General features: G+C 47.9%; 1 protein-coding gene across 1 annotated transcript; it reads left to right on the top strand.

Moving 5' to 3' along the window:
• Positions 1-407: 407 nt before the first annotated feature.
• On the top strand, positions 408-24,229 carry RS1 (retinoschisin 1). Its single transcript, XM_012651698.1, has 6 exons — positions 408-500; positions 11,128-11,153; positions 11,723-11,828; positions 19,412-19,553; positions 21,645-21,840; positions 23,792-24,229. Exons 1-6 carry the CDS (start codon positions 449-451, stop codon positions 23,942-23,944), a joined length of 675 nt encoding a protein of 224 aa, XP_012507152.1. The 5' UTR covers positions 408-448; the 3' UTR covers positions 23,945-24,229.
• Positions 24,230-25,822: the final 1,593 nt, after the last annotated feature.

Genomic DNA, 25,822 nt, shown 5'->3' with positions numbered 1-25,822 from the left:
GTATTTTCCTGAATGACTAGATATGAACATGAGGCCAAGTTGCTTTCTAAGAAGGGAATACATGGCATTTTCATACAACTGGAGAATGTTAGTGCTCATCTGGCAGGAAATTGCTCAATGTCACCCCCTAGAAGATGATGGCAGAGAAAGGATTAAGACCTGAATCTTCTGATTCTAGTTCCTATTTCCCTCCATTGCTTCCCTGGTTACATTTAAATGAAACCAATATCTTTCTTGCTAAACCAACCTCAGTTGATGCTAGTATCTTCTGTGAGGCTTCCTTGTTGCGGCAGGTAGCTGTGTGGGTTAACTTGATGGGGCTCAGCTGAAGACATAAGAACTAAATGGAATAAGATGCTTAATGCGGCCAGTGCTCAAGTTAATCCCCTGTTCCCGGGCGAGCTCTCCACTTCAGTAAGGTAGGGCCGTGGCCAAGGACGAGGGGAAAATGCCACACAAGATAGAAGGCTTCTTGTTACTACTTCTCTTTGGCTATGAAGGTATGTGCTATTCAACCACTAGCATTCATTACATACTTAATATAATTTAATGAATGATATAGTTGATAAATAGGAATTTAACCTGAATAATAATATTAGTAGCAACACATGTTAATTAATTAACCTGTGTTATTAATGAACAACAGTTTTGCTTTCTGCGGATGTAGTCCTCTTTGTCTTGCCACTGGCTTTCCAGTTTTGTGAGGAGCCTTCTAAAGTTCAAAGGATGCTTAAAATCCGACAGAAAGAAAGAAGGCTCTCAGAAATTGTATAAAATAGCTATAAATTGCAATAATTAATGAGAAAATACGGCATATTCTTGAAAATTTTTAGGAGTCAAAGTTAGAGCGATCATAGAATTTAGTCTTCCAAACCCAGATACTGTTGGGGGTGGAGGAGGATGCTATTAATAATTCTGCTGGGACAACAGGTGTAAATCAGGACTCTCCAGGGCAAATCGGGACGTGAGGTCACCCTAGTTTAAATATGGATTAATGTAACACGCCGAGTACCACTGAAATCTAATAAAAAACATAATCCAACTGAGAGTCAGGAAGCCCCCAAGACGCAATACACTCAATCATTTAAAAAAGTCTAAATACGGCCCTACAGAAATGATATGATTAAATAAGGAAAAATTAACGACAAATCTCTAAAATGTCATCCAATTCAACTTTTCAATTTTCTCTCAATCTTTGAAATAACATTCTTTCATGGCTCTCTCAATTCTTAAGTCATCAATTCATAATTTCTTCTCTGGTTCATTCAGACATTGGAAATTGGTTGAATGTCTTCTTTGTGGTCGTTGTGCACTTGGGTTACAGGCAATAAATGAGGAGGGCGGGTAGACAGGACTGGTAGACAACGAAACTCACAGGTAGAGTTAGAATCTTTGGTTTCAATCATTCTCCTTTCTACCCTCTCGCTACATTTTATTGGTAAAGTATTTGGAAAGACTTGCGAAAATATAATCCCAAGGTCATTTTGCAAACCCCAAGATAAATTTCTAAGTAGGGATCATTTAGACCAATTGTTCATTGTTATTTTTTTCCCCTTGTAATAGTCAGCAACTTGCCCCAGTAACTCTTAATACTTTAAGATGCTTTTGGTGTTTTGTTTTTCTTTTATACTCCTCACTCTTTCCTAGGCGAGAAAATCTAAGCAGAGTCTTCCGAGGCTTAGATCCAAATACCCCTGGATCTCAGATATCCACTGTGTTCCACCTCAGATTTCTTTGTGATTGGCATGGAGATTCATTTATTCATTCCTTTGTCCGTTCATTCAAGAGCTCATCCCTGAGTATCTGCTCCGGGGCAAACATTGTGTAAGAATTGAATATGCCAGGCAGATCCTTGTTGCTTTCAAAGTGCTGAGTCTAACAACCTTGCTCTGTGACCCCCAAATGAGAAGTCCTACAAAAAAAAAGCAGTTTTAAATAAGACCTGCCCATTTAGTGGATATCAGTAATAAAAGACAGGCTGTCAGGAGGCACGGAGGACAGCACTCTTTCCTGTGCTATAGCTTACCAATCTTTCTGCATGGCTGGGGAGCTCCAGAAATGTCCACGAAGAGCAGAGAGTATCATCTGTTCAGGTAGCATGGAATGTGGTCGGCTGGGAAGGCTTGGGGAGCTGAAATTCTCTTATCCACCTAACCCGGGCCCTCTGCCCTTGCACTGCTTAGAAGGAAACCAGCCAGCCAAAAATGGCCAGTGTGGCTTGGTGACCTACTGTGTGCTTTACCCTGAGCCAGAGGGGTGCTCCAGGAGACAGAGGAGAAAATACAGGATGCGATTTCTGCACCGACTAAGATGGATGACATATGGCCAACATGCATGGGAAAGATGCATTCCATTGCACAGCTGGGAACCTGAAGACAAAGGTTCTCTGTCTAATTCACTCTTCGCTGTTTCTGTTCTTCGGTGGCAGTGGCTCCTCATTACGGTGACATAAGGTAAATGGATTGACTTCACTTATGCGTTGGGTGAAGGTTCATTTGGGAGAGCACACATCATCATGGCAAAGCTCTCCCTAGGTCTTATAAACGAGCCAGGCTACTATTTATCTTCCACTACACATTTTGGATTCAATGCCAATAATGATTTTAAAAATACCCATCTTATTAAAATATATTAGTCCATTATTTAATCATTTTTATTCTATAAAAACAAACAAACAAAAGTCATCCAGCCTTACCTTACAGGTGAACGTGCCCCCTCTGCAGCTGCCTCAACCAGCAGGGATTGCAGATTTTTTGTTAAAAGCAGCTTTATTGAGGTGTAATTTACATACCATTAAATTCACCCATTTAAAGTGTATAATTCAATAGTTTGTAGTATATTTACAGATTTGTGGAGCACACAATGTATTTTTAGAGCATTTTCATTACCCCCCAACATTAAGCACTCACTCCCCACTCTCCCAGCCTCTGGCAACCATAAATCTACTCTCTGTCTCTATAGATTTGCCAATTCTGGACATTTCATTTAAATGCAGCCATACAACATATGGTCTTTTGTCTCTCGCTTAGCATATGTCTTTGAGGTTCATCTGTGTGGAAGCATGTGCGGATAACAGATTTACCCATGGATATGCCTGTCACCTAAAATAGTAATGCTTTCACATCAGAAGCAATTTCCTTCTTTCTTCTTCCCAAGAGGGACATTATTGCAGCCCACTGTGTTCCTTTTGTGTCTTAAACCTGTTTCTCAAGCAGATTGAAGCTGGATACAGTTGTTATCATTCATCATTTTATGCTTTCTCCTCGGTTTCATCTCTTTCCATGGGAAGGAACGCTGTGTGTTTACTGATATCCGATCAAAGAGACTAAAACAGTCTTTTTCTCTGTATACCTAATGCATGCTTTTCCTCTTGGGCTTGCAAGGTACATTTCAAGAAATAGGCATGCCTTGAATTTTCTTGCGGTGGTAACAAAGGTTTCCCCAGTGGGGTGGCATTTTGGTTCGAAAGGCAGAACGAGCCCATATTGTGTGAATCTAAGATTGGTGAGATGTCTAGACTGGTGAGTGGCAGACATGTCACGTAACCCGTGAAGGAATCACAAAACCAGTCTGAGAAGGGAGAAAAATATGCAAGCACACAATCGAAATCTTCTACTATTTTTCCTTTAAAGGCTGATGTTTTTTCTTTTTCTCATTCCAACAATGTGATTTTCCAGTATGATAATATGTTGTAGTCGCAAATGCTTTTGCTTTTGTTCTCCAGTTTTTTGGTGATTAACTCTTGTGGGGGGGGGGGACTACAGCAGCCACGTTGCTTCTCCCTTGGTGACAGCTTTTCCTGTAAAATGCTTGTTGTTTCTTCTTTCTCCGCTCATTTCCATAAAGATCTGGCACCTCAGAATCCCAGGCTGCCTAGAGACAAACGCTTTCTGGGGACGGGAGCCTGAGAGGAAACAAAATGCAAGACAGCAGCCTCAGCTCGCGCACAGGCATTGGCTCTGAAGCCGGGCCTTCCTCTTCCGCCTCTTCCTCTCCACAGGTTGACAGGTCCTGGATCCCTGAGTCAACCGCCACCTTGCCTTTTTGCTTTCTGCTTTGCTTCAGCAGAATGTGGAAACTGCTCAGTGCCCACCCATGGCCCCTGAGTAACGCAAAAGTCCCCGAAGGCCCAGTCGCTGAGCCTCCTTTGAACTCCGGGTTTGCTCAGCTACAGCTGAATAGACCAGACCCTCTTTAGTGGCAGACGCGGCCTTTGAGCCAAGTTGATTTGGTTATTAAAGCCACACCGTCAATGACCAACACCCCACCTTTGGTCCCCCAAAAAGAGGGTCTTGGCATAATTGATGTTGGCCCAACTGACAGGGCCTTTCAGAAACTGCCTCTCAGCCAGCCCCAGCTGCTCTGGGGGCTGAGGGTGGGGTTAGCAACCCCAAGTCAATACTTAGCACTGGACGCTAATCGCCCATTTCCTTTGTATTTCTTGATGAACAGCTACAGGACCGAGTCTGTGAGCTAACTCCGGAGAGCACAGGGTACCACCCAGCCACTCTGGGCTTCCCCCTGAGCTCCAGAAGCATCCAGCCAGCCGCCCACTCACTTGGGTGTCCCCTGGGCTTCTCAAGCTCACTATGTCCCAAACAGGACATCTTCCACCCCATCTTCCCCAAATCCCTTCTCCCCCTCAGTAAATGACAGCCCTGTCCTCCCAGTGGCACGGGCCTCGGACTTCTCTTTCTTTTGCACGGCATGTGTAATCTGCCAGCAGATCCTGTTACCACTACTTTCCACATACAGTAAGGAGCCAGCCACTTCTCATCATCTCCACTGTCACCACCCTGGGCCAAGCCACCATCATCTCTGCCCTGGAGGACTGCACTCACCTCTGAACTGGACTCTGTCGCCACCCTCGCCCTGGCCAGTCTAGTCTACAACACAGCATCAGAGGGAGCCTTTGACACCATGGTCAGTCGTGTCCCTCCTCTCCTCAAGTCCCTTCAAAGTCTCATGCGGGGTAAATGCCAAGGTCCTCACGTGGCCCACAAGGCCTCGCAGGAACTGCCTTCCCCAAACCCTCCAATCTCCTCATCTCCTAAAACTCTCTATTCTCTGGCTCCAGCCCCTGGGTCTCCTTGCTCTTTCTACAACATGCCAAGCAAATGCCCACCTCAGGGGCTTTTACTTGCAATTCCCTCTGCCTGGAAGTATCTAGAACTTTCCCTTTGCCCACAAATATATTGCCTCCTTCAAGTCTTTGCTCCAACATCACCCTCTCAGTGAGGGTTTCCCTAAGCCTACCGGTTCCTGTCCCCCCACCTCCTTGCTTTTTGTGTGTGTAGAGCAGTCATCATCATTTTATATACTATATATTTTATTTGTTCATTGGCTCATTAATTTATTCTCCTCCCCTACACACACACACACACACGCGCGCGCGCCTATAAACACTATGAGGGTAGGTGTTTTTCCTGTTTCGTTTACTGCTATATCCCCAGCACCTAAAACCTAAAGCTGGGACTGGAATATAGTAGATGCTCAATAAATATTAGCTGAATGAATGAAATACATGCACGCTTTGGGGCCAGGCATTATCGACTACCTTTTGTATCAATTTCTATAATCATACAGGTGCTTAAAGCTGTGGACAAGAAAAAGGTGACTCGCAAAGGCAAGAGCAAGTGGTGAATTGGGGGACAGGAAAAGTCCTATTTATAGGGAAAGGGATACTCAGGCAGAGAGGTCGGGGGAGGGTGACAGCATTTGCGACAAAGAAACTCTATGGACAGAGGCGTGAGGCAGTCTGGCAAGCAGCGCAGGGTGCACAAGATACATGTGGAGAGGTGGGCAAGAGATAGAGCACGCAAGCCCTTGGAGGACATATTATTATTATAGTCATCTTAGGGATGAGGAAACGGAGAGATACTGATAAATGTCAGAGGTGGAACTCGGATCCTGGCAATGGGGACCCACCAAAGGATTTTGAGCAGGCAAGTGACATGATCGGGTCTGCATTTCATCCAGCTGAGGCAACAGCTCTCTTTGGCAGGGAGAGGCTCCGGGGAGTGGGGTGGGGCCGAGAAGCAGGCAGTGGCAGCGGGTGGAGAGGAGAGAGGGCCTGCGGACCACTGGATGCAGGGGTTTAGGCACAAGAGAAAGCTAGGGCGAGCCCCGGGTCTCTGGATGGGGTGGTAGGTGGATGGCGGAGCCATTTAGCAGGTCGGAAGTAGAGAAAGGAGAAAGTCTGAGGAAGGAGATGAGCATTGAAGTATAACAGACGTACAGAAGAGCACATTCAAGCATAGAGCTCGGTGAATTTTCACCACCGACCATGCCCATGTGACCAGCACCCAGATCAGGCAGCAGAACGTGACCAGCGCCCCAGACACCCTCGCAGGGCCTCCTCCCTAACTCCCCTGCCCCAAGCATAGCCAGTATCCTAATGTCTAGTGGCATGGATTACTTTTGCCTGCTTTTGTACGTTTCTAAATAGATTCATGTGGTATATCCGCTTCAGCATCTGACTTTTCACTCAACGTTGTCTGTGAGATGCATCCACGCTGTGGCGTGTAGTTACAGATTGTCGATTTTCATTGCGCGATAGTGTTCCATTGTGTGAGTACCGCGATGTAGCCACTCTACTCTTGACGGACATACGAGTGTTTCCGGTTTGGGGGTATTACAAATACTGCTGCTTTGAATAATCTACTACATGGTTTTGGTTTTATTTTTTAAGAATATATGTGTGTATTTCTGGTGGGTAACTACTTAGAAGTGGAATTGCCGGGTCATAGGGCACATATATTTTCCACCTTAGTATAAATTGAGAAACAGTTTTCCAAAGAGGCTAGATCCCCTTATACCCCCACCAGCAACATGTGAGAGTTCAGGTTGCCCCGTGGCCTTGAGTCCAGTTTTAGACAGCAAGAGACATCGACAGGGAGATATCCAGTAGGCCATTCAATGCAAGAGTCTGAACCTTGCATTTAGCACCATGTATGGGGTAGGTGGAGGAAGCAGAGCTCTCAAAGGAGACTGAGAGCTTTACCAGAGTGGTGGAAGCTAAAGGAACATGGGAGGGACTGATAGCACCCAACACTGCAGTGTGAAGATGGAAGGTCAGTGTTGGGAACAGTCCATTGGATTTGAAAATAAGAAGTTGCTGGTAACTTCCTTTGTCAGCACAGGGTTTGGCACCATAATACTATCTTAGTTTATTTAGGCAGCTGTAATAAAATCCTATAAACTGGGTGGCTTATAAAGCAAGAAACTTATTTCTCACAGTTCTGTAGGCTGGGAAGTTCATGGTCAAGGTGCCAGCAGATTTAGTGTCCAGTGAGGGCCTGCTTTCTGGTTCACAGACAGTGCCTTCTTGCTGTGTCTTCACATGGTGGAAGGGGCGAGCTAGCTTTCTGGGATCTCTTTTATAAGCACACTCATCCCATTCATGAGGGTAGAGCCTATTCACCTCCCAAAGGCCCCACCTCCTAATGTTATCACATTGATGATTAGGTTTCAACATATGAATTTTTGGGGGACACAAACATCCTGACTACAGCAGGGGCTATGGTGACCTCCTACCAAGATGGCACTCCCTAACCTTCATTGCTACCTGAGAGGGTCAGTTCGGCCTATAGTGGGTACATAACCGGTGGAACAAGGGCCTAGGAGAGACAGCGGTGTGGTGGTTGCAGTTGGAGGGTGGCCCTGAATCCCCCCAGGCTAAGAGATATGCCCCCTTGATTCCCATCGCGGCCTATGCATAATCCACCGCGTACTCACCACGTGCATTGTTGGTGGTCTGGCTTCTCCCCAGTCTTCAAGCTCCTTGTGGGTGGAGAGTGAGGCTCCCATTTCAGAAAGCCCAGGCCCTAGTACGGTGTCAGGCTCACGGTGGACAGCAAAAGTGGCTGCTGAATGGGTAAAAATGTATTATTTAAATGATAGCTTTTGTACTTGTGATGAAAAAGATGAGACCATTCCTTTCCTCTCTACATCAATCTGAAAGCTTTTTGCGGGCATCAGATTCACTTTTTAAATAGCAAAATGCTTAAAGGAGTGACTTTTATTTCCCATTTTCTACACTCAGATTTTGTTTGAAATTTTTACAGTAGGGTATGTGTTGCTTTTATAGTCAGAAAAGAAATAAAGGTATTTGTTTTGTTGAAAATGGGAAATGGAGTTTTGGTGCTAACTGGGAGAAAAAGTAGTATCTTTTCCTCAATTGTTGCAAGGTTCAGGGCTGAGACCCCCCCTATGAAAAAAGACAGATTAACAAGAGAAAAGCACACAAATTTATTTAATAAGTTTCACGTGGCACGAGAGCCTTCAGAAATGAAGACCCAAAGAAACGGGAAGATCCGTGGATTTTTACGGACAGTCACAAAGAAATATGATTGGAGGACAAAAGGGTATGATCTAACGGTGATCAACTGGGGATAACAATCTGTTCAGATTCTTCTTGGTGGCCTGTGTGACATTTCTTCCCTCCAGGTGTAGGGCAGCACACCTGTCCCGTGAGGGTCTTCAGAGAAGAAGCGGGGAGGGGAATTTTAGTTTCTATGCCCAGGCTCAGGAGAAAGGGGGTGGTACAAGGTCAGAGTGACCTTCTTTTTTTTTTTTCTAGAAGATAAACATTTATTGAATGCATGTATAAATGAGTCAAGATCCTTGCCCTAAGGGGCTGACAATCTTGGATGACACACACATTATTTAATAAAACATATTTAAACGTTGGTCCTGCTGGACCCGCCAGATGGGGAAGGAAAACACAATACCAGAAGATTATTCACAAGTGTGGTCAAAGTTTGTTAGGAAAAAACAGTGGGTTGATCAGTTTTGTTGAAGATCCCACTTCAGTGAATTGTGGGTCATAACATTTGATAGGTAACAATTATGCTGAATGAAAGAAGTCTGCCCCCCCTACCCTGCTCCCCCGTGCATATTGTATGATGCCAGTATATAAAACTTCAGCATGTGCAAATTTATCTGCAGTGACAGAAAGTAGATCTGCAGTTGCTAAGAGATATGACGGGGAAGGACAGGATGGACAAATTATAAAGAGCAGGGAGTAACCTGAGGGTGAATATATTCACTACCTTGATTTTGGTGATTTCATGGGTGTATACACATATCAAAATGTATCCGATTGTACATTTAAAAATGTGGTTTTCAATTATTCAATAAAGTTGTCTTTCAAAAAGAGATAAGATAGAATCAGATCATAGAAGGTCAGACTGAGGAACTCTTGAAGTCTTTGGGAGCAGAAAGATTATGTGTATAAAGCAATGTTTAAAGAAAATTTAACTGATTGTGGTCTTCCGAGTAGATAGGGGAGAATAACGTTTAGTAAACTATCTCTAGTAGCCAAACCTGAGCTGGTGTGAGAGCAAAGGAAACGGACAGACGAATAGGCATGTATTAGACCCAGGCAACAACCTACGGTCTTTGGTTCAGGTTCGTGGTGTATGCGGGTCTGTGGGTGATGTCTATCTCTAGAGGGTAAAGAATGGTCCTATAGTTAAACCATAGTCCTATAGTTAAACCAAGAATTTTTACTGGTAGCAACAGGAGAGGCCAGAGGAAGAGCATGATTTGGGGTAAGAAGATGACTTCGCACTTTGGACGAGGAGAGAGCAATATTTAAAGACGGTGAGACACAAAGAGGGGGTTGGGAACTGGTTTGCTTGAGCTCGCAGGCAGAGGCCAGGCCGGGTTAGCGGAGGTGAGACCACGCCACAACTCCACGCTGGATCCCGGACGCCTGGAACCTTAATCCTCAACCGCTGATTCCTCAAGTCCCACTCCCAGAGCTGAGGCAGATGTTTGCGCAAGTCCCGCCTAGGTATCCAGTGGCGATCCGGGGAGAACACCTCCGGGGGAAACCCGGAGTGGCAGAGGTGGGGGCGCCCGTGCCCGGCGCATGCGCGCGGCGCCCAGGGAGACGGCCTGGAAGCGAGGGAGCGCGCGCCCTTCACGTGACCCGGCCGGCGGGTGGCGACGCACACGACGCGCCTCTCACCTGGTCTGTCTTCAGCCCCGTCGCCGGCGGTGGAGGCTGGAGTGTCCCTGTGGCCAGTCACCCGGAGGAGTTCCAGAGTGACCTTCTTGCTTCTGTGGTTTTCTTAATTTCCTTCAGCCTAAAATATTCAGGGGCCATATTTGGGGGTAGCGTTTCCTACACCCCATGAGTGCTTTACGCCAGTGTTGGAGATGTCCGTGTCTGTGTCACCCAGTACAGTAGCCACCAGCCCCGTGTGCCTATGAAGCACTTGAAATGGGACTGGTATGACTGAGGAATTTTTAATTTTGTTAATTTTCATCTAAATTCCAGTGGGCCACACAGGGCTGGTGGCTACTGTACTGGGCAGTGCGGCTTTAAGCAATCAGTTTATGCTAATATATATAAACTCTTTTCCTACTAAATTGTGTATTCATTGTCTTTATGCTTCTCAAAAGATAGTTTATGTTAGTTTTATGTTCAATTTTACACACTTTCGATTTTCCCACATTATATATACAGTATTTATACTTCGTGGTTTGATATTTCCTGTACATTGTGGACAAACCTAAAAAAGAGTTTCGACACAATGTCCTAACCCTAAATAGTGTAAATGTGGCCCAGCGAGGGACCTGGGTGGGAATCCAGTCCTTAACAGCACGCTGGGCAGGCACGAGGAGGGCGACGGGGATGACAGTGATCACGAGAGTTAATAAGTAAAAATAAAGGCTCACATCGTTAATGTTAAGTGGAAAAAGAAAGCAGGATACAACATTGTTTTGATAGTAGGCTCTCAAATATGTTAAAAAAAAAACAAAGAAAAATGACTGGAACGATTTATACTAAAATGTTAACAGCCTTGCCTTTGATGGTAAGAAATATAGGCCAACCCCACCCCACTTTGCTGCATTAATGTATTCCCCAAAACTCCATAATGAACAAAAATAATAATAATATTATCCTATCCTTTCTGTTTCATTTTACTGTCCCTAGTTTCTCAGCATCTGTGGATGCTTTTCCTGGCAGATATTTACTTAGCTTGACATCTTCCAGAAGGGACTTTTTACTTTCATGTGACTATTTTCATTTCACTTTGCCATGTAATGAGTGGCTTTGTTGAATTTCTCTCTCTTTTATTAATGTGCTTTTTCTTCTCTTGTCCTTTTGCTCAGCCACGCTGGGATTATCGTCCACTGAGGTATGTTGCAATGAGAAGGCTGGGTACTGCTTTGGAAGAGTTTCCTAGCCAAAAATAATGTATAGGGCTATCACTTTTTTAAAAAATGTATTTTTAAAGGTCTCTTTTTTTCCTTTCTGGTGGTGGCAATAGCACGTTTTACCTGGGCAAGCTCCAAGATGGGCGTTTTAATGAGAGCATAAAAGTAAACCAGGTCTTAACTCAGATGATGCAAGCTTGAATCCAGTACCTGTTAAAATTGGGTCCCCAGATAGAAAGCTCCAGAGGGTGTGGGGTGTTGTCCAACCTTGGATTGGGGTTCCCCAAGTCCCTAAAGTTAACTATAATGGGAATGTCTGTGAGATTATTAGCCGGGCACTCACGGTGGCAGACATTTGCTCGTTTAGAATGAAAGGTGAGTGGCACCTGTGTGTTAAGGCTGGCTTAATAATTGAAATCTGCCGTTGCAGCAAAGCTGCCATAAACAATGCGTAAGAAATGAGCATGGTTTTTGAGCTTTCCAGTGGTGCCGGAACCACAGTCGCCTCTGCCTGACGTTTCTGACATCCTGCCCCTCTGGCTGCCTGCAGGATGAGGGTGAGGAGCCCTGGTACCACAAGGCGTGCAAGTGTGATTGCCAAGGAGGAACCAACGCTCTGTGGTCTGCAAGCGCCACCTCCTTAGACTGCATACCAGGTGAGTGTCCCCTCTCCTTGGGGCGCCACATCGGAACAGTCCTTGGGAACACCCTATTTCTCCTCCTTCTTCCAAAGCGGCGGAATCAACCCCTGAATACCACGCTCTGGGCTTTCTTCAGTTGGCCTCTGAGCTTCAAATCTCACACTGGCCACGGCTCCGAGAGGCCGCACTGAGGTCACTGTTCAGAAACAGTTTCCTGGATCTCCACTTGGCCTGGCTAAGATGCTAAGATGGGCCCTGATGTTCAATGAAATTGATGAATGGAACTGATTCAAAGTGAATGAATGGTAGGCAGCATGGAGTTTTAGAGCCAGAAAGACCGGAATTAGAACCCCGGCTGCATCACTTCTGAACTCTGGGACCGCCACTTTGCTCTCTTTCTGTGCAATGGAGGTGATATCACTGTGCCCAGATCCTTACTGCCAGCCAGAGAGCCACGTGCTTCCCCCACGTTTCCCAGCCCCCGGGCAACCAGTTGGTGCCATCTGAGCAGGTGCAGCCAAGGTGAGCAGGCCACTTTCAACATGAAGTGTTTAAGGGCTGGCACCCGTTTCTCTGGCTCTCCCTTTCCCTGCCCCGAAGCCACCTGTCAAGATAGTGGCTTCTCCTTCAGCCTGGTCCCCGGGTGATTACGCAGAGCAGACCCCCTGCCCACTCGCAATGAACAAGTCACTTGGGCGAAAAATAAACCTGCACTGTGTGATGTGAAGCCTCTGAGGTTTCCAGAACAATTTGTTCTGCAGCAGAGGTACCCTACCTTCACTAATAAATGCTTTCCTCTAAGACAGGGGCCACAAACTTTGCAAAGGAGCAGACAGTAAATATCTGTGGCTTTGTGGACCAAGTGGTCTGTCCCAGTTACTCAATTCTGCCCTTGTACACAGTTGAAAGCAGCCATAGACGACATGTAAAAGCATACATATGCATTTGGCTACATGCAAATGGCTGTGTTCCAATAAAACTTTATTTACAAAACAGGCAGCCAGCCAGATTTGGCTCGAGGGCCCTAGTTTGTTGACTCGTACTCTAAGGAGTGGTTACCAGGAATAAGATGAGGCATTAAACCAGCTTGTGTTATACCCAGCAAACTAGTAAATGTGACTTCCTTTTCTTCCTGCCTCCTAAGAGCTCACTCTGAGGAAGGAGTGAGCAGACCCAACTTGCAGAGAGGCCTGGGCTGTCCCAGCAAATGTTTGCCTTGCTTGATCCTTTCCAGAGCTCAGGAGCCTATCTTGCATGAAACTGGCCCTGCCGCCCCTCTCTGGGGCTGCTGGTGGCACCATGCAGTCTCATTGACTTTACGTGATCGCCTAATAATAGCTCCGGGAGAGACAGGTTCCTGTGTCTGTGTGGGAGCCTCTCTTCATTATTTTGTTAAATTTGCATTAAAATAGCAAATTGCCACGTAGGGGGGCTGGAGTACAATGGTTTCTACTGCCTTGGTTTCCTGTTTACTAAAGGGGTAGGAAGTTGTTTGTGAAGTCTATTCTCCAGGGGAACGGTGGGGTCCCGGGCATGAGCAGAGCAATAAGCACCAGCTCAGGCAGCCATTAAATGTGGCTGTGATCTGCTCAGCCGATACTGAACACCCTCCTCAATAACCCGTTTATAATTCACTTCCACCGTCTTTTATCCTGTGCCTATATGTGCCAGGCACTGATAGGGAGACAGAAATGAAGGCATTGTCTCCACCTTGGAGAGATTTACCATTTAGTGGAAACAAATGTTGTTTTCACTAGAGACATCAGATGTACCGGAATTCCATCCCCAGGAAATTCCAAGAAAAAATTGAAAAGAGATTATTTATATGGATTGGCCTCATTGACCCAATCACCTGTGACACTGAGGACTATGTGTTCGAGGGATGTGAAGTCGACCCCAGTCCCCCAGGCTGTCTCCTCTACGCAACTGCCATGAACTTGAAGCTCTAAAATGAGAGATTCCTTTAGCTTAAGCGTCCCCCCCTGCCCGCCCCCTGCTAGTTTCTTGTTTTTGTCTTTTGAAACAACGCAGATATTTTCAGGAAGGAAAAAAACCCACAACCTCAGTGTTAAATGTTCATTCATTGGTGTTAATTCATTCTTCCATGAAAGAGCTGATTCACGGCAGCAGGACCAGCCCTGGGCTTCCAAAAGTCACTTGCCCATCAGCGCCTCAGATTGTCACCAGTATGTCAAGAACGATGCTTGGTCTCTCTGGACCCCGAGATTCAGGGCTTCCATCAGAGCCTGGCTTAGGAGGGAAGAAGACCCTAGAAGGCACAGAAGGACAGGGGGTCACTTGGAAGAGTTGGCAGGCGCGTGCACTCTGGCTGTTAGTGGCCCCCCGCCCCCCGCAGAGCAGAAGGCTGTGTGCACTGTGGCCTCTTAATCTTCAGCTTAGCGCTATTACAGATACTAAAAGCTCTGTCTTTTCTACCTTTGAGCCAAGATTACCCCAGCACTCTGAGAGCAGAAAATAGGGTAGGGAAGGTATCAACAGTATAAGAAATCCAGTGGTTCACTAATGCTTTACTTCGATTCTAGATTTTATATTCTATATTTGAATTTATAATCTATTCTTCCATAAATATGACTCTATATCTTTTATTCTATATTCTATTTTACTGACATATATATTCAAGTCTAATATATGCATAATACTATTCATGTCTCCCGGGAATCGCTTGTCCAGAATGTCCCCGGGCTCTGTGTTTCTTTAGGTGGCATTCTTTATGTGCACGTCTGGGCTCCACGCCCGCAAATCTGGAAAGTATTGACAGCAGAGAAAAGACTAGAATGTTTAGTGTGAGTAGCTTGGATTAGCCGCATATTGCAAATATACCTTTATCCATCCAATGATCAAGTCATGGCTCAAAGGAGCCACTCGAGCCCCCAGAGATGCAGGTTTTTCCTTAAGAGTGAAATGAGTATAGAAACAGCTTTAACAGGTACAACAACAAAGTTACATTGAGTGGAAAACTTGGGCAGGTCATATTTTCTGTGTGTCTGGTGAGAATCTCTTAATTCCTTCGGCAACATTATTTGTGTAGCTTTCTATCTAGTTTATGCTGGATCTGGAGTTTCTTTCTGATTAGGCCAGAGGGAGTTCTCCAGGCTGCAGTTAGCTTCTACTTCCTCCCTGAGTTTCTGCAGCCTGTTTCTGACGTTTCCTCTGCTTGTTCCCAGTGGCCGCCCAAAGTGGGGTGACAGTTTTTGCTTAATCCCTGCATTCATCCCTCCAGTCCACAGCTAGTGAGCGCCTAGCCCGCGCAGGCATTCTGCTCGGTGACAAGTGACAGGCTGTGCTTGGGGAGGCCGCCCTGGAACCTGGCCTGCAGGATGAGCAGCTCGGCCAGGTGAAGCGGGAGGGGAGGGGACAGCCTCAACCAGGACCTCAGAGGGAGGAAGAGGGGAAAGAGGAGTCAGGGAGGATCCCGGGAATATAAGTGGAGGGCAGCTCACTTCACAGCGCACAGAGCAGAGGAAACATCACATTTCCTATTTTCCGTGCTACACTAAGTCCAGTTTGAGTTCTCCCTTGTTATGGCCCGCGAGGAGTCTAAAGACAGGATTCTTGAAGGTCCTTTCTCTCCCCCTTGGACTCCACAAAGCCCCCATGAGCTTGCAAGGGCTGCCTGGGAGCCGGGCCTGGGCTCAGGCCGGTGGCGGGCTCCTTGCCAGGCCCACAAGCTGTGCTGGAAGGTGGACACCTCTTGGTGGCTCCTCTTCCTCTGAGCCAAGCTCTGTCCTAGGGTCCTCCCCAAGTTTCCGGAGGTTGCTCAGAGCTCAGGGCTCCCGGGCCCATGGTCCAGCCCCTCAGGAGAAACCGCTACCTGAGCTGAGGCTGCCACCTCCTCCTCTAGGACAAGCAGCTAGTTCCTTAGTTCCCGTTGAGGCCCAGATCTCCCAAGTCCAAAAGCCTGAGAGATGCTGGCAACAAGCATTCTCCTCTCTCAGATCTCTCTCTCTCTCTCTCTCTCTCTCTCTCTCTCTCTCTATCTCTCTCTCTCTGTCTCTCTCTCTCTCTCTGTCTCTCTCTCTCTCTCATACACACACACACACACACACACACACACTACCTATTCCTGCGTGGGGCAAGGAGAGCATGCACCATTAGACACGTGGAGCTAGCCTTGTTCTCTGGAGAAGGTGTATCTATGTGTGGGGGGGTGATGTACAGGACAGAGTAGGGTACGGGGTGCTGGATTTCCTCCCTGTTGAGTCTTTGCCAGAAAAACATGCAAAACTCAAGAAGATCTCAATTATAGTCTCACAAATTCACCCCATCTCACCAACATTACCTGCTGCTTTTTGGCCAGGCACTGTGCCCTACAAACTCTACGGTCTCCAGACATCATCTCACTTAAGCTTACGGCAATTCTACGAAGGCAGGTACTGTTATCGTGCCCATTTCCCAGATGAGGAAACTGAGACCCAGAGAGGGTAAGCAGCTTGCCCACACTTGGAGAATGGGATCTGCTCCCAGTCTGCAGGGCTCCAGCAGGCCTCCTGCACCTTGGCTGTGCCGGCCCCCCCCCCGGTTCATTTCCTTCGGCTTTTTTTTTTTTGGGGCGGGGGCTTTTCCGGTTCCCCGGTTGCTTCCGGGTTGCGGCTTGGGCGGGGCCCCATTGGTCTAGAGTCTCTACTTTGTGCCCTGGGCCAAACCACCAGGTGTTGGGGTCAGGCAGCTGGGGAGCTGGGGGCGTCACTGCCTGAGAGCCAGGGCTCCGGGCAGCGGACTTGGAGGCTGGACGATGAAGGGCTCGGTTTGGACATACAGGACACAGGGCTCCTTTTGGTCAGGCAGGTGGAAATATTCACCTGGAGAGTATCCGGGAGGCGGTGGGATGAGGCTTGGGGCCTGCGAGTCAGGCGTTGGCTCCCAGACACCAGCTGAGGCCACGGGGACAGTGAGATCGTTGTCCCCCCTGGAGAATAAGTACAGCACCCAAGTCTGGACAAATAGGTCTTAGATCACAAAGGCTACAACAGACTCTCCGCTGCCTGGACAAGCCCTCCCAGGCCTCCAAGGCCATTGCCGCTGGCCAGGTCCCCGTGCGGGGTCTGCGGCCCACTCTTAGTCATTAGACGGGTAAGTTGGGAAGACGTGGCAAAAGGGATGCGAGGGCAAAGCAGAGAAAGAGAGAAAGAGCCACATGCCAAGAATAAGGTGATCGGGAGAGGTGGTGACGATTTTTTCCTTCCCCTCTGCCTCCTCCCTCAGAGCTGGTGGCCCTGAACAAAAAAAAAAAAAAGAAGGTTCGGTCATCAAATGCTAGAGGTGGAGGGGCCTCAGAGACAGGCACGGTTAGAATTTTACAGATTAAAAAACTGAGGTCGTGACAGCCAAGGGCCCAACCGCACCCCTGCTTTCTACGCTGGGCCCTGCGCCTCCTTCACGGGGGCTGGGGCTTGTCTTCCAGGCTGGAGGGGAGTTGATGGGCAGAGGAGCCCGTAAGCCCTCGGCCCTCAAATCCGCCAGCCAACAAAATGCCGTCCCTGGCAGGCCACGGTTTTCAAAGTGCGCTTGGAGAGTGTGCTTGTTAAAAATGCAGACGCTCCGCGGGGGACTCCTGGAGACTGCATTCTCGACAGGCTCCCCCCACCCCCCCATGATTCGCCACACCAGCAAGACTGAGTGGGCAGGAAGCGCTCCTCTCCTCTCCTCTCTCCCAGGAATTGATGTTATTGCAACACACTCCCAAAGTCTTGGGTACTTAATGAACTGCAGATGCGGTGCCTCACCTTCGGCCCCGCGGGGCTGCAGGCTCTGGTGGGAGTCGGGCCTGTTCCTTTGGTGCCAGAGGTCTGAAGCTGTCCTTCGGTTTTCAGCCTGTGGGGACAGGGCATGACTGTCTCTACAGGGTTTTTGGAGCCTCAGGATGGCGTTCAAGCTTTTGCATCCTTCATTCATTCAACTTTACTGACTTTTGAAAAATTGTCCAAAAAGACTTCCCTAGTTTTACAGCAAATATGTTCAGCTCTTCAGCCTGAACTCAAATTTACACATGGAGAAAATAATGTGATTTGCCTTATTTGGAGTTTATCATTCACAATCAGAAAAGTAGGAGAATGGGCCTGGTGCGGTGGCTCACGCCTGTGATCCTAGCACTTTGGGAGGCCGAGGCGGGCGGATTGTTTGAGCTCAGGAGTTCCTGAGCAAGAGCAAGACCCCGTCTCTACTAAAAATAGAAAGAAATTAATCAGACAACTAAAAATATATATAGAAAAAATTAGCCGGGCATGGTGGCAGTGCCTGTAGTCCCAGCTACTCGGGAGGCTGAGGCAGGAGGATCGCTTGAGCCCAGGAGTTTGAGGTTGCTGTGAGCTAGGATGATGCCACGGCACTCTAGCCCAGGCAACACAGTGAGACTCTGTCTCAAAAAAAAAAAAGAAAAGTAGGAGAATGTATTGACATACGTTTATCATTTGTTTTCTACAGAAATTCAGTTAGGAACTGGGTTTAGTTACAAGAGACCCCCTAAATAGTGGCTTATTGAATGAGGAGTTGAGTTTTAACTCACGTGATAAAAAGAGTAGGGGTTGGGACTTGCTTAAGGCTATCAGGGCTGAGGTCTCTGCAGTTCTGTTGGCCTTACCCCATGGTGCAATGTGGCTACTGTTGCACCAGCCATCGGGTCTTCCTTCGGTCTAGGCAACAGGAAGAAAGAAGGGGCAAGCAAAATCCCCTTCAGACAGACCAGAAATCCCCAGCAGACATCCTCTTATATCTCACTGGTCAGAAAGTGTGTCATGTGGTCACTTCTAACTGCAAAAAAGGCTGGGAAAGATTTTTTGTCTTAGCTGGCCACATTGCTGCCTCCAATAAAGTTAGGGCTCTTTAGTGGAAAGGAAGGGGAGAATGAATACTGGGTTGGTGTTGGCAGTCTCTGACCGGGTAACCCAAGGCTGTTTTCAATGTGGGAGGAAGACAGACAAGAGGAAGCAGGAGACGATTAACATATAAGAACCACCTTTGGCTATTCCCATTTGGAAAAAGCAGTTCCTTTCAGCTGTTCCTCATTCAACAGACCCTCAGGCAGATTTCACCCATTTTTTTTTTTTTTTTCCCATTACACTGGTGAGAAAACTGCAATTTACAAGTGGGAAGTCAGTCTGTCTTCTTGCCTCTCACCATTGTTTTGTTCCTGTAATTGGCATCCTCTGCTGCCCAGGGACAATTAGGGACCCTGATGTCATCACGCAGGATGGCTAAACCTGAGCTAATGAGAGAAATGACATTTAAATAAGATAGTCCGCTGCACACGTTTTTGGTGTTTAGATCCCTAAGTTGGTGGAGGAGGTGAAATATTTCTCAAACCCCACCCCCTTGTGAGGTTGCCATAGAACCACTTCCCTCTTTTCCGAATGTCGTGAGTCTCTATGGCAATCCCTTTATTTCGCCCTTCCCTCTCCCCTCGCATGAGTAGTGAACAGTTGAAGGCCCGGCTCTACCCCCTGTGAACCATGCTGACAAGCAAAACATTCTCTGTCTGCAAGGCGCAAACGAGATGGGTTTGTTTCGTTACTACAGTCACCTCGTGCTTGTTGAGTGTTGAGATATGAGTATTCGAATGTGCATTGTTTTTCCTTTCCCAGAATGCCCATATCACAAGCCCCTGGGTTTTGAGTCCGGGGAGGTCACGCCAGACCAGATCACCTGCTCCAACCCAGAGCAGTACGTGGGCTGGTATTCCTCGTGGACCGCAAACAAAGCCCGGCTCAACAGTCAAGGCTTTGGGTAAGCAGGGCAGTGGGCCCAGGGGTTTCTTTTTCCTGTGCTTTGAAAAAATGGGTCTAATAAATGAACGACACAGAACGCACTTATTTACCCAACAAATACTGACAGCGCCTCCCACGTGCCAAGGTCTGTGGACGCAGCAGCGGACGAGACAGATGCGGTCCTTGCCTGCAGAAAGCGCGCCGTGTAGAGGAGGAGGTAGACTGTGAGCACATCACACACTGGCTATTCAGCAAGCGCGATGAGCGCGGGGCAGAGACGAAGACAGACCTCCTCCATTTGACAGGCCAGGAAGGGCTTTCTAAGGAGGAGATGTTTGACCCGAGACTTGAAGGTGGGCAGGCGAGGGCGGGGAAGAGGCCCGGGGTGCAGCACGTGCGAAGGCCTGAGTTGGGATGATACCTCCAGGCCGTGGATGGGGAACATAAGGAAGGTGCCAGGCTAGAGCACAGGTGAGACGAGGCGGACACGTAGGCGGAAGTCACATGGTACGGGACCTTGTAAGTCACGTTAGTGACTGTGGCCCCATTAGCCCTTGTTTTAGGGATAATGGGAGGCCCCTGGGTGCGTATTAGCATACGGGTTTGTGCTGCTGTAACAAAGAGCCCCACCACATAGTACAGTGACTTCAGCAACGTAGAAGTGTATTTCTCGCTCACCTAGAAGTTTCACTAGGAACTCTAGGGCTGTTATGGCGGCTTAATGGTATCAGGGGCCCAGACTCCTCCTGCCTTGTTGTTCTCTCATCTTTAACGTGAAGCCTCCCTCTTGAGGCCCAAGATGGCTCTAGCTTCCACCACCACACCCGCATCCTAGTCCGTGGGAGCACAGTGCACACGCTTTGCCTGTGAGGATACGAGCATATCATATGGGCCATTTCTGCCCACATCCCATTGACCAGACTTCGGTCCGATGGGCCCACCTAGCTGCAAGGGAGACTGGGAAATGTCATCTTAGCTGGGTGGCCATTTGCCCAGATGAAACTCCGGGGCTCTATCCCTAAAGGAAGATGGGACGAGAACATTAGGAGGCGATTAGCGGACTCTGCCAGATACGGGTTTGAAGTCGAGGAGTATCACAAGCGGATTTGTGTTTTCACAAAAGTTCTCCGATTCCTGGGGGGTGGGCTGTTTAGTGGGGGCAAAAGCACTCCAGGGCGACTGGTGACATGGGGTGTGGCGAGAATGGAGGAGGACAGAGGCAGGAGTGGCCGCGTGGGGATGGAGAGAAGTAGAAAGAGTAGAGGGATGCTTGGAAGCGGGGCTAATGGATGGCCTGGGTGCTGGGGCGGTGGAGAGGGCCCGGGATGGCTCTCAGGTGGCTGCATGGTGTCTGGGAGGGTGTGGTGGCACTCAGGGAGAGGAAGCTTGAAGCTGACATGCTGTAAGACATCCAGGGGAACTTGTCTGGCCGGCAACTGACTCTCGATCTGAAATTTAGAAAAGGTCTGGGATAGAAGCAAAAAGTCAGGAACCACCCAAGGAGCAAGTCTGGAAAAGAGAAGGCAGCCAAGGCTAAGTCCCGAGAAGCTAACGAATGGGCACCAATAGGAAAAGCAGGAAGGGAAGCTACTGCCGGTTTCCACAGTTTACGGGGGATATAGCTAACCGACAAATTAGTCGCTTTGGCAGTTACTTGGCTTCACGCCTGTCAAAGCCCTTCCAGATCCAGGCGGGTCAGTGCTCGGAATGCGGGGGTGGCAGCACTGGGGGGAGCCGCGGGAAGGACGGAGAGCGTGACAGGCCGAGAGGGGAGCACCGGGCAGCTCACGCAAAGGGCAGGTGGCACAGCCACGTGCTCGTGGGTTTTGAAGAGACATGTTCGACCACACCCAAAGGTGGTTTCAGCTACACTCAAAGGCACTTTCTGACAAATTGGTTAAATCTGGCAATTTTTCATGGGAGGTGGAGGTGCAGGCAGAGAGAGAACGAGGTGCAAGTATAACGAGCTGGACGCTTCTCGGAGACAAGGCTCCGTGTGCTTACGAGATTGCAGCTCAGATGGGCCGAGCTTGGAAGGGGGCTCTCGGGGCGCCGGTGGCTCGCGGCATTCCCAGGGGAAGGCTCCCGCTGATTCGGTGTGTTCCCGCAGGTGTGCCTGGCTCTCCAAGTTTCAGGACAGCAGCCAGTGGTTACAGATAGATCTGAAGGAGATCAAGGTGATTTCAGGGATACTTACTCAAGGGCGCTGTGACATCGATGAGTGGATGACCAAGTACAGCGTCCAGTACAGGACTGATGAGCGCCTGAACTGGATTTACTATAAGGACCAGACCGGAAACAATCGGGTAAGTTGGGTTTACCCCAAACCACCGTCAGCTCACACCCTCTGGGACTGCCCTCCTGTCCCTGTGCTCAGAGCACGGACCCCCCAGCATAGTGGGTCATCCACACTGCTTGCTCTCTTTCCTTGTTGTAGTCTTTGTGCCCAGCAGTTTGCCAGTAAGTGCCACTCTTCGGTGCAAAAGAAATATTTGTCTGGGTTCTCATATCAACATATAGTTGCTTGAATACCCAAGACTGGCCATTGGGAGTATTCCAAACACACTGGATCATTGAAGCCTCTTTGCTTCATGGGTCTGGCTTGGTCTGTTACTGATGCGGATAGATAATCATCCTTTATGGCTTCTCCTTACTCCTGAGACCGACTGCTGGGAAACTTTTGACAACCTAGCAAATTAGCTGCTGAACTATGTAAATGGTGAAAAGGACTTCAGTGCAAACACAGAGGCACTTGAACCTTTGGGCAACTCTGTATTGTATCTGAGGACTGGGATCGAAGTCTTCTTCACCATAGACGCCTCACTTCTTGCAATGAATAGAAATGAATTTAAAGCTCACTAGCTGCTTGGAAATGTTAACTGTTCTTTTGCCTAAGAGTAAGAAAATTTGCAGGCTAATTTCGATATTTAATCAGGTTAAGTAGACATGTGTGGCTGAGAATCAGAAGGCTTTGCAGTTTGATGACAGTTTGTACAGCAAGACATTCGTGGGCTGAGGTTTCAAGGAGTTTGAACACAATAGGAAGAATCATCTTGATACTTGGTCATCCAATTCTTTTCTTATTAGTTGGCCTCTCCAAAAGATATTAGAATGTTTTTCAAGCCCTGTGTTTCTAAAGGCCTTGACGGTTCTTTGCAAAGAGGCACTCCACTCTGGCACTTGAGCAATCTGGCGGAGCCCGTTCCGTCCTCCCCTCTTCACTTGGCCCGTCACTTGAATAGGCTCAAGGACAAACAGCTTAGAGAGGACGGCGTGGGACGGTGTGGGACGGTGTGGGACGCTGCTACTGGGAAGAAAGGCGAGATCATGGCAGACAAGGCCCTTTCTGTTTTGTGGATGGATGAGGTCAGATGTGGCAGCCAGATATTTTCAGGAGATAATCTTTGAAGGAAATGAACGTTCCAGTGTCATTGGGCAGAGCAAGATGACTCTGGAAAGAGTGCAAAGAATGATTTCTTTGGAAATAGCGTCAAATATCCACGGCATCTTTTTATGTTATATCCTTAAAAACATAAAGGAAACCCCTTTTCTCTCTACTCCGGCGCCACCTTTCCCTTTCCAGAATCTTCCCTCTAGTTTTTGTCTTTTTTGAAAAATTTTTTCCAAGTCTATAAGGTATTTGTCACTTGTATTAAAGTAGGGACACACACTTAAGCTTTGGCTCACAGCTTTAGAGCCAGGCTGGAGTTTTTACTTGAGCCCCACTTTGGCTACCTTTGGAACATGGGAACCTTCCTCTTTTAAGTGTGATGTGGGCTTTTTCTAAACTTCTTCTCAAAATGCAAAGGATAAATACACAAAATTGGTGAGAAGAGTCAAGAAGCATTTCCATCAGTGCCATCCAACAGAACTTTGTGATGATGGAAATGTTCCTATCTTTGCTGTGCAATATGGCGGTCACTGGTCACACATAGCTGTTGAAATATGGCTAATGTGACAGAGGAACTGGCTTTTTAATCTGATTTTAATTCATCTAAATAGATGCATTGGCTAGTGGCTACCATTAGGGATGATGCAGTTCCAGATGTCCCCACATAGTGACGCAGAGATACCCTGAGTGTGTGGGTGTTGACAGTCACTCAAGGTCAGATTTTGGGGGTCACCTGCAAATTCTCTGCACTTTAACCACTTGCGAAGATTTTCCATGTTAAAATCTGGGGCTAGCTCCAGACAAGAATTGTTCTTCCCTCTTTCTCCCCTGATGTGCTGGTGATAGAATTTCCTCTCTCTCTCTAGGTCTTCTATGGAAACTCGGACCGAACCTCCACAGTCCAGAACCTGCTGCGACCCCCTATCATCTCCCGCTTCATCCGCCTGATCCCGCTGGGCTGGCATGTCCGCATCGCCATCCGGATGGAGCTGCTGGAGTGTGTCAGCAAGTGTGCCTGACACCTGTCTCAGCTCGTTGCCCGCCTGTGGGTGGTGGGCACAGAGTGGGCCTGTGCGGGGGACGCCTGACACACCACTGGGAGGCACGGGGCTGGATTTTACAAAGCACTTTTAAATGCAGAGCTGGGTAGAGAATATTTCACTTTTTAAAAAAGATATAGTTTCCGATTTCAATGAAAGAAAAAGCAAAATGAACTTATTCCCCATTCAGGGCCAGAGAAAGAAAGAACAAAGAAAATGTCCCTTAAAATGATTTTCTTACAAAAGCCTAAGTAGCAGGGGTAATTTGCTGCTCACATTGCGTTTTTTGGTCTCGGTGACACTGTGAAAGGTGCACTCCCAGGGGAACACAAAGCAGCCTTGATAATTTGAAAATTCTTTTGCTTTACCACATTCAAGCCAGGAACACATGGTTTCATAAAGCCTGGCTTTGAATGTGGAAGGGGAGCAGGCTTGCAGTTTCTCCAAGTTTTCATTAAATCATGGCCAAAGAGGACTCTGGAGCACCATGTAGGCAGCTGAAGGTTTCAAGGGTGACTGGGTGGCAGGGATGAATGTGGTATGTCACACCATAGTCTTGGTCTCTTGACAGCCTGTACATGACAAACACCCAAATGCCCAAGGTAGGAGAGGCTCCCTCCTCTGAGTTTTCACCCCCGTGAACGCAGGGATTGGGGAGGGTCCAGAGCTCTCCTTACAGCTCCATTCTGCAACCCATTCGGGCAAATCCCCCAAGTCTGTGGTTACCATTTGGGTGAGTACACTGGACAGGCTACATGTATAAGCAGCAAAGTTTCCCCATATGTTGGAACCCCAAATGACCAGAACACACCAGAATCTCCCTTTATCTAGGGCTACCACTTTTCAATAAACTTATTTTGAGAACAGCTGGCCCAGGAGCTCCCACTGGCTACTTGGAGGAGGCCCATTAGCTGACTACATGCTTTGCAGGAAGTGGTCAGGACTCACGCCATGAAAGGACCATGTGGCTTTTCCCAGGAGGCCTTGTGCCCTCCAACACACAAACATATCTGCTCCTGATGCTGGAAACCTCTTTGGGAAGGAATGGGCCTGGCCCAGCCTTCCGTTCCTGAAGGAGGCTAAGCAGGGAGCTTGGGAGGGTGGCAGTTTAAGTCTCATTTGTCATTTATAGCTCAGCCCGAGTTTTCAGGCCCTTCCCTGGGAGAGGCTGTTGCCATGGGGGTGGGGGCAAGAGAGGTATACGGAAAGCAGGAGCTGAGAGGAGGTGGGATCAGAGGATGAGGACACTCCAAAGACGCTGGGGCATCTAAAGACTGTCTCGGCCCTGGACACAGCGTAGCCTTTGCTAGCAGCTCATTTCTCTGAGTTCCTTTCTGTTTTCAAATGCCGAGGCAAATGAACAGACTCACACCAAGAGGATCCAGGACGTCATGCTCACCTTCTCTGTGAACAGGCGGCCTCCTAAGAGCCCCAATCTCCTCCCTGGTGTTTTCAGGGTCTGGTAACTATATTCAACCCTGCATCTTTCTAACGCCCATGCTGTATGCTTAAGCCTGGAAAAATGCTTTTCCCTGCCCAATCTTCTCTCTCAAATATAAACATATCACTTTGGGGTGTGGCGAGGGACCTATCCCTGTTCTTAGGATGTGTGGATAGATCTATTTTGGACAGAATGCCTGAATGGAGCCCTTTATTTGGAAAGTTGAATTAACTCGTATCACAACACGGACTGTTAGACAAAATGGCAACAGCCTCAGAGTTAAGGACTTCCACAGCTGGCACAGCACACAGGAGGCGAGTAAGAGTGTGGTTCAGGAAGAAAGGAAAGAATGAAACAGTGTGAAGCGGGGATAAAGGTTCTCCAAATAATTGTTCATGTTGGAAAATTTTTGTCTT

The sequence above is a fragment of the Propithecus coquereli genome, unplaced genomic scaffold (assembly GCF_000956105.1).
Source record: "Propithecus coquereli isolate 6110/MARCELLA unplaced genomic scaffold, Pcoq_1.0 Scaffold362, whole genome shotgun sequence".
NCBI classification, from domain to species: domain Eukaryota; kingdom Metazoa; phylum Chordata; class Mammalia; order Primates; family Indriidae; genus Propithecus; species Propithecus coquereli.
Note: the sequence above shows the minus strand (reverse complement) of the source record. Positions and strands in the feature narration are given on the sequence as shown.

Excerpts from the sequence above, each read along its gene's own strand:
- RS1 (XM_012651698.1), top strand. The coding sequence starts at position 449 with ATGCCACACAAGATAGAAGGCTTCTTGTTACTACTTCTCTTTGGCTAT. Across the intron at positions 11,154-11,722 it reads TGGGATTATCGTCCACTGAG|GATGAGGGTGAGGAGCCCTG; the intron begins GTATGTTGCAAT and ends GGCTGCCTGCAG. Across the intron at positions 19,554-21,644 it reads CTCAACAGTCAAGGCTTTGG|GTGTGCCTGGCTCTCCAAGT; the intron begins GTAAGCAGGGCA and ends GTGTTCCCGCAG.